The sequence below is a fragment of the Elephantulus edwardii genome, unplaced genomic scaffold (assembly GCF_000299155.1).
Source record: "Elephantulus edwardii isolate Elephantulus edwardi_28Jun2011 unplaced genomic scaffold, EleEdw1.0 scaffold00058, whole genome shotgun sequence".
Lineage (NCBI taxonomy): Eukaryota > Metazoa > Chordata > Mammalia > Macroscelidea > Macroscelididae > Elephantulus > Elephantulus edwardii.
This window is the reverse complement of record NW_006399808.1, coordinates 12,899,356-12,908,190: the sequence shown is the minus strand read 5'-3', so window position 1 is coordinate 12,908,190 and position 8,835 is coordinate 12,899,356. Positions and strand designations below refer to the sequence as shown.

The 8,835-nt window shown below is 37.7% G+C and overlaps 1 protein-coding gene across 1 annotated transcript in view; it reads right to left on the bottom strand.

Annotated features, from left to right (window-relative positions):
* The window catches only part of FAT4 (FAT atypical cadherin 4), a 251,864-nt gene that overhangs the window by 49,571 nt on the left and 193,458 nt on the right, over window positions 1-8,835 (bottom strand). The window contains exon 9 of the mRNA XM_006887552.1: window positions 3,772-8,121. Within this exon, the coding sequence (XP_006887614.1) occupies window positions 3,772-8,121 (4,350 nt within the window). The remainder of the gene's footprint in view (window positions 1-3,771; window positions 8,122-8,835) is intronic.

Sequence of the window (8,835 nt, the reverse complement as noted above, 5' to 3'; positions counted from 1 at the left end):
CAGTCTAACATACTTTGGATATGCTGTGAGGAGAGACCGGTCCTTGGAGAAGGACATCATGCTTGGGAGGGTGGAGGGACGGCGCAGGAGTGGAAGGCCCTCTATGAGGTGGATTGATTCAGTGACTGGGATAATCGAGATCGGTGTACCGGAGACAGTGTGATTGGCACAGGACAGAGCAGTGTTTAGGGCTGTTGTACATAGGGTCGCTATGAGTCGCAAGTGACTCGATGGCACATAACAACAACAACAATTGGGGTAGGTATGTCAGAGGCAGTGAGACTGGCTTAGGATACAGCACAGTTCAGAGCTACTTTGCATAGGGTTGCTATGAGTCATAGTTGACTTGATGGCATATAACAGCAACAACAACATCTGGAAAAGAACATCATGTTGGTTGAGTAGAAGGCTAGTGGGACAAATGTAAAACCTTTAATAAGGTGAACTGACACAGCGGATGCAAAAGTGGTGTCAAACATTACAATGTCCATAAGGATGTTTCAGGACTATGAAATTATGTTCTTTTGTATTTTGAGGTGCTAAGAGTCAGAACCTATCGAACTGCACAAATATCAACAATAATGTATAGTAGTAGTAATTTTTCTCTCATCTGTTAACTATTACTCCATTGCAAGTTATAAAGGAAATATTTATTTTATCTAATAGAAGTTTCAGCCTTATGTTTAATATCTTTGTCATATATATATGGTAAGTACTTGCACAAATTATGGTTATCATTGAGAAACATGAGAATCCCAGAACACTTATGTATAGACAGAGAAGAAGAGATACAAACACACAAAAGGGAATGCTACATGGTTTTAAACTGGAAATGTGCGAGTCATGATTGTATCCTTTTGACATACATATTTAATCTACATACTGAGGGAATAATTTGAGAGACTGGACTATATAAAGAAGAATGTAGTATCAGTATTGGAGGGAGATTCATTGACAACCGTTAAGCAGATGACAAAACCTTCATTTCTAAAAGTGAGGATTTAAAGAATTTCTATGCCTCTGGCAACTCTATGAACTTTGATAAATGATGATAGTTATAGAAAGGCTTCAGGCCTTTTTGTTTACTATGAATTGTGCTTGACTCGACAGCAATCATCAACAACGAAGATAAAAGCCTACAGACTTCAATATGGATTATATCTCATCATCAAGAAAAACAAAAATCCTCACCACTGCCCTAAAGGCAACATCATGGTAGATAGTGAAGACTGAAGTTGTCAAGGGCCACATTTTACTTGGATTCACAACCAACACCCATGTTAGTAGCAGTCAAGAAATCAGAAGACCTGTTCCATTGGAAAAATCTGTTTTCAAGAATCTCTTCAAAGTTCTTAAGGGCAAGGATATTAATTTTAAAACTAAGGTACACCTGATACAAGCCATGGTATTTTTAATCACTTTCTATGCATCTGAAAATTAGATAATGAGTAAGGATTACCAAAGAGGAATCAGTGTCTTTGGATTATGGTATGGTGTTGGCAAAGAGTATACTTTGAGTTGCCAAAAGAAGACACATATCTGTCTTGAAGGAAGTGAAACTAAGGTGTTCCTTGGGACAAGGATGGTGAAAATTCATTTTATTTATTTTGACACATTTTTAAGAAACCCTGTTCTTGGGAAAAGGCCTAATGATATGAAAAGAAGAGGGTCAACAAAAGAGAGGAAAACCTTCAATAAGAAAAGTTGACACAGTTATCAACCAAAATGAGCTTGAGCAGGACAGAGATAATGATGATGGTTCAGGATAGTGCAAGGTTCAGAATGAATATTCACATGGTTGCTATGAGTCTTAATCAACTTGATGTCATATAACACCAACAAGTATTTGCAAGAGTTGATTCTCTGTGGTTTGTACTATACTAACATAGGGCAAGAAAGAATCTTCAGTGTTGAATTCCCAGCAGAGAAAGTAGCTGGAGTGTGGGTTTTGGAAAAATTTAAAGGTTTTCCAGAAATCCTGAACTCATAAGATCTTGTGAAATCCCTTGGACTTTGCATTATGCCATTCTTACTCCCTCCTTTCTTGATTTACATGTCAAAGATTCTATTTTACTAGAAAGTGAAGTCTGTTAAATTGTGTGTAAGCTTAGTCAAACTTGTTTGTTATCTTTTTTAAAGACACATAGTTGTGAAGTATAAAATCATGCATATACATAAAATGAGAATGATTTCAATTAAAAGGCAACCCTAACCCTCCAGTGGGTTTTTCCAAGGATATAAACCATATAAGAAGAGTTAGTATATCTTTAACCCGAAGAACTGCTGGTATATTTTGCACCAGCAGATATGCAGGGCATTCGGGTTAGCAGTTCAATATTGTTGTTCTTGTTGTTGATTACTGCCACGTCTAGCACAGATCATAGTGACCCTACAGACAAAAGGGCTGAAGCCTTTCTATAACTATTGTCATGTATCCAAGTTGATAGAGTTTCCAGGCTTTAAAAATAAAATTATACAAGATATATAAGAGAAAAATTTATATTTTGGTTTCAGCTATTTCACTACAATTATTAATTTTACTTATAAACATCACAGAGCATCCCAATGTAATTGTAATGTAATGCAAATTTGTATCGCATGCAAATTACTGGAGAAAATCTTGTACTCTTCATACTTTACAACAATATGCCAGAATATTTGATGAAGCAAGGTCCACTGATTATAGAGTAGATAGAGATACAAGTGGAGAGGCAGACTGATAGAAAGATAGAGAAAAGACTGCGTAATAATGGACAAAGTCCAGTGGCAATTGATTGTATAAATAAAATGTATGTGAATGATTATATTAAACACAATAGAAATGAAGAACAGTGTGAATCACAGTCTATATGAACTTTGCAAGCAAAGCAAAGTAAAATAAAATTAACAAAAGAAAAACGCAACATGTGAAAAAACTTATGCATACCATGCCTGCTTTGAATGACAAAGATGTAATGAAAAAAATTGCTTCTATATATTTAATTATCTTTTTCCGATATCCAGATCAATTATGGCTCAGTTTTGTCCTCTTCTACATGACAAATCAACCAACAACTAGACAAGAAATTCACTGAATCTCAAGTTAAAAGCAAAACTCTTTCTATATTTTCTTAACAAGATGCACCAAATTTCAATAACAATGATTATTACGATGAAAAGAAATATAATAATGATAATATAATTAAAACCAGTAATCATTACCCAAGGAAATAAAATGTTACAGTCCTGTTTTAGATATACATCAAGTACTTTAAAATCCTGGTGGCGTGGCACACTTGGCTGAAAGGCTGGTGATTCTAACCATCCAATGACTCCATGTAAGAAAGACTCTGTAATGTGCTTTTGTGAAGGTTATAATCCATAGAACTCTATGACACAGGTTTTACTCAATTAGATGGAGTCAATATTAATTTAAATTGACTTACCCTCACTCAATACAGACTCTTAGAAAGCTAGCTAAGAGATTTGGCTCTAGAATTAACTATTTGAGTTCTAGCTTTAGAACAAATCAACTAGATTATTAAAAAAACTTACTTTACTTTGTACTACTTAAAAAAAAGGGGGGGGGAAGAATTACTTCTACCTCCTATTTTTTTTTTAATTAAGTAAAAGAAGTATGTGTAGAGTGCTAATGATGTAATACAAAATTCTTAAAACCATCTATAAAGATAATGTTTGTTTCCACAGAAATGTATTTGAAAGGATAAAGTTCACTATACTGTATGTAGCCTGGCTAAAATCAGGGAGAAAAAAAGAAAAGCTTTATCATACCTGTGTATCCTGTTTTGCACACACAGTTGAAGCCTCCTGGAAAGTTCTGGCAGACTGCACCGTTCTTGCAAGGACTGGGCAGGCATTCATTGATATCTCGCTCGCAGGCTCTACCAGTGAAGCCATCTGGACAGCTGCATGAAAATCCTCCCACTAAATTGTGACAGGTCCCGCCATTGTGGCAAGGAAATGGAAGGCATTCATCTATATCTATTTCACACCAGCTACCAGCATATCCTGGCAGACACTTGCATAAGAAAGGCTGCAGAGGTTCATTTCCCACAATGATGACTGGAAGACTTTCATGGCTTTTTAACACAGGGCTTACAGCTAGCCTTCTGATACAGCTCCCTCCATTCTGACACGGCGCTTGAATGCAGGCATCGTGATCCACAGATTCTATCTTGACTCCACTCTGTCGGAGAAGGATTTCTTTGATGCTTTCAAAGAAAGTAGCTACACCACTAGGATTCACATACTGATTGTTATTTCGCTTCACAGCTGCCAAAATAAATGTTCTATTGTTTTCCTCATATGCACCATAGAGTTGTACAGCGGTTCCTAGACCTGTCAGCTGTGAACTGGCAATGCGTAAGAAATGAAGATAGTGGTTGGTCAAGAAGTCTTTTACTGTTGGAACACTGAGACGAAGGAGGATGCTGTTATCCACCGTGGTGTTGGAAAATCCAGCAAAGAAAACCCGAATGTTGCTTGTGACTGTGCTGTGAACACCGTCACTGCTGAGGACAGTTAGATCAAAGGTACCATCTGTGGATCTTGCCTGGGCATTCAGATCACAAGTGCCTACAGGAATACTAAAGAGACTTGTAACTCCTGAAGTAAAGGAGCAGCGGAAACTGTCCAACACATCTGGATCCTGTGGCTTCACAGAGCCCAAGACACCACCAGGAAACAAGTTGCCATAATAACTGACAAATATCTCCACTGTCCGAGACTGTGAAGGGTTGTCATTCTGGTCTATAACTGTGATATGCACAGTTCCTGTTGAAGACATTTGAGGCACACCAGAATCTCTTGTAATCACAGACAGATAAAAGTCTGCAATCTGTTCTCTGTCAATCTCCCTAGTTGTGCTCAGAACTCCAGCAGTGTTTAGACTAAAGTAATTGGTAGCAGGACCCGTGCTCAGCAAGTGATAGGTAAAGGGGCCTTGATTCGGAGGGAGATCAGGATCAGTGGACTGCAAGGCCATTACTAGAGTTCCAGGGCGTTTGTTTTCCATGACTTCTCCTTCGCTGATAGTCAACATAGGCCCATTATCATTGATATCTTCCAGAGTGACTAATAAAGAGGCACTTCCTGTAGCTGACGGAGTCCCTGAATCCACAGCCAAAACTGTTAGATTGTAGATGGGTAGGGTTTCGCGATCCAATTCTGCAGTGACTGTAATCTGCCCTGTCTGTGGATTAATGGAAAAGGCGCCATTTTCATTTCCTGATGCGATGAAGTAAGAAAATCTGCTCCAGCTGGGGATGGAGTCTGAGTCAAAGGCACTGACAAAAGTCACATGTGTTCCAATTGGAACCCCTTCACTGATCTGAACATTGTAGGTGTTTAGACTGAAAACTGGTGGGTCATTGGCATCAAGTATAGTGACATTCACAGAGACCTCATCTATATCTGCACCCCTAATGCTGCCGAAATTCTTGGCTAATACTTTCAATGAGACTCTTTCTTCTCTTTCTCTGTCAAGAGGACCAGAAACATAAATTTGTCCAGTCTTCTTATTAATCTGGAATCCCTTCTTCCTACTGCTACCAAAAATCAGATAATGTACTTCCCCATCTGTGCCTAAATCACGGTCACTGGCAAATACTTCTCCAACAATGGTGCCTTTAGGAGCTGCTTCTGAGATTTCAAAATAGTACAGTTTGGAAACAAATCGAGGTACATATTCATTTGTCCCTTTTAGTTGTATGTTAACAGTGGCAAAGCTGCATCTTTCTTCATCTGGAACATTGAAGGCTTTCACCATCAGGTGGTAGCTCTGTTTGGTTTCAAAATCCAAGAAGCCTTGAGTCGTGATAACGCCTGTGTTAGGGTCAATGACAAAGAGGTCACTGTCAGACGACTGGACAGTATATGCAATCACAGCATTGGTTCCAGAGTCAGCATCTGTGGCATTAAGGTGGATAACTGTTGTCCCACTTGGGGCATTTTCCAAAACAGTAGGGAAGTACTCATCAGGGGTGAATACGGGAGTGTTGTCATTCACGTCAATCACATTTACTGTCACGCTGCAGTAACCAGTTCTTGCAACCCATCCTCCATCTGTGGCACTAATAGTCATTTCATGTTTCTGGCATACTTCATAATCAAGAGATTTGGCTAGTATTAATACACCCGTGGAGGAATTGATGGCAAAAACACCTTCTTCATTTCCTGAAGAAATGCTGTACTTTATCAAGCCATTCATAGCTGCATCTCTGTCTCTTGCAGAAACAGTTCTAATAATGGCCCCTACACTATGGCTTTCAGGGATGGTAGCACTCATGTGGCTTTGAGAGAATTCAGGTGTGTGGTGATTTTCCTCAGTGACAATTATTTGAACAGTGGCTTGAGATGAAAGTGGAGGGTTTCCTTTATCTCTTGCAGTGACTGTGACCAAAAAGTTTTGATTCACATCGGAACTTAGGGGAGATGCTACTGATATCCATCCTGTATGATTGTCCAACTTAAATTTCCCTAAATGATTATCATTAGAAATGAAATATTCTACCTCAGAATTCAGCCCAAAATCTTTGTCATCTACTGCAGTAACTTTGATTAACTTTGTGCCAACTTTAACATTTTTGGTGACCGGAGTAAAATATTTATGTTGAAGGAATTGTGGTGCATTGTCATTACTGTCCACGGTATTGATAGTGACTGTTGTCTCACTTAGCAAGGAGGGATTTCCGCGATCTGAAGAAGTCACTATGAAACTATGCCTGTTGATATTCACATTGCTAAAGCCACTGACATTTTGATATTTTAGAACCTGTTTATTGAAAATCTCACCTGTGGTGGCATTAATCCTGAAATACTCTGACTGAGATTTTATAAAGTAAAATACTTGTCCGTTCGATCCCTCATCAGGATCTGTGGCAGATACCTGAGTCACTTTGGAACCAATCTCAGTGAGTTCAGGACAATCTAAATAATAGGAGGGTCTGCTAAATCTCGGAGCATTGTCATTTATATCAGTCACAAATATTGTGACATCTGTACTGACAGTCCACCCAGAGTCATGTGCAGAAACTCGGATTCTATAACGATCGGTATCTTCCCTATTTAGAGGTCTACTGATTATAATATCCCCAGTGCTGGGATTAATTGTAAATGGAAGACTTGTGTCCATTATAGAATACCTACTAATTGCATTTATTCCAATGTCTTCATCAGAAGTTGTGACACGTGTTACTATATAGCCTAAGGGAGAATTTTCGGGAACATGGGCACTAAATATTTGTGAAAAACGAGGAGCATTATCATTTTCATCTAAAATGTTAATGATGACTTTAACTGAGGTACTCTGAGAAGGGGAACCTTTGTCAGAAGACTTTATGGTAAGGACATACTGAGAAATCTTTTCTCTGTCTAAAGGTCGAATGCTTCGAATTTCTCCAGTGGCATGATTAATACTGAAACTATTTTCTCTGTTGCCATTCACAATTTCATAATCCAGCTGTCCATTTGGACCACTGTCCTTGTCCGTGGCTGAAACAGTAAGTATTTTCTGAGGAGAAAGGTTTTCTAATATTTCTGATACAAATGGATCTTCCTTAAAAACTGGGGCATTATCATTGACATCCAACACTGTTATGTCAAGTTTTTCATAAGAAGAGAAAGGAGGAAAGCCTCCATCTCTGGCCTCAATCCATACAATATATTTTTGTGTCTTTTCAAAATCCAGAGGTTGACTGATTGCCACTTGTCCTGTTAACTGGTCAATTTGAAATGTATTGCCTAGATTCCCACTTGCAATATAATAGGACAAAGGTTCCCCTCTAGAGGAGGTTCCTGAAATGGTGGTGACATGAGTGCCTACCGGCTGGTTTTCAGGAAACATGAAAGTTTGCTCTTTGGCTCTGATTTTTGGGAAATCTGCCTTGTTTGCAAACCTAACAGTCACTGTCGTAGAATCTGCCTTTGGAAAGGAGCCACCATCTTTTACATGTACAGAAAATGTCACTTCTGAAGCTCCATTTAGTGGCCCAGCTGCCATAATAGCTCCCCTCAGTGGGTCAATGTGAAATTTTTCAGAGTTTCTTCCTGAAAGAGAATAATGTAGTTCTGCATTGGCTCCAACATCAGCATCTGTGACTGTAACTGCAAAAACGAAGGAACCTATAAAAAACAAAGTTTGCCATTATCATCACATGAAATACACATAAAATATTTGACAGTAAGTTAATATATACAGAACACTGTATTGCTCCATGGTAAAATTTTAGTTTATCAGGAGTACTATAGATAACAATATTTTCTCTATTTTCTTTGAGTCCTCAACTAAAAGCTACTTAACTGTAATTTTTCTAAGACTGGCCTGCTTTTTCCCACAAGAGCACATACAGCTCACTGGATTTAATATATTTCAGATACCTTTGAGAAATAATACAGATTACTATTGCTAAGAAGAAAATCTGTATATATATAATTTTCATAAAACACTAGGGTTTGTGAAATCTACAAATAACAATTCAATAATAAATGAGATTTATTTTATTTTTTTGCTTTTTATTTTTTTATTAATTTTAATGAAAGTTTAGAGAGACTTAATTTTCATCCATTGATTGTTGAACTTTCCTCCCTGCCCAACCTCCCCGTTTCTCTTCTCTTTTTATTTTGTTAATTTTAATGAACATTTACAGAGATGTTGGATTTCCATTCATTCATTCATTCATTCATTGTTGCACTTATTTTTTATTATATCTTAATTTGTAAATTATCATGTATGTAACAAATATTACTTCTCTTTTTTTGTTTTTAGTAACTACTGTTAATACCACACCTCTTCATTTTATGGTATAATCATTTTATCTGCAAGTTATTAACACACAC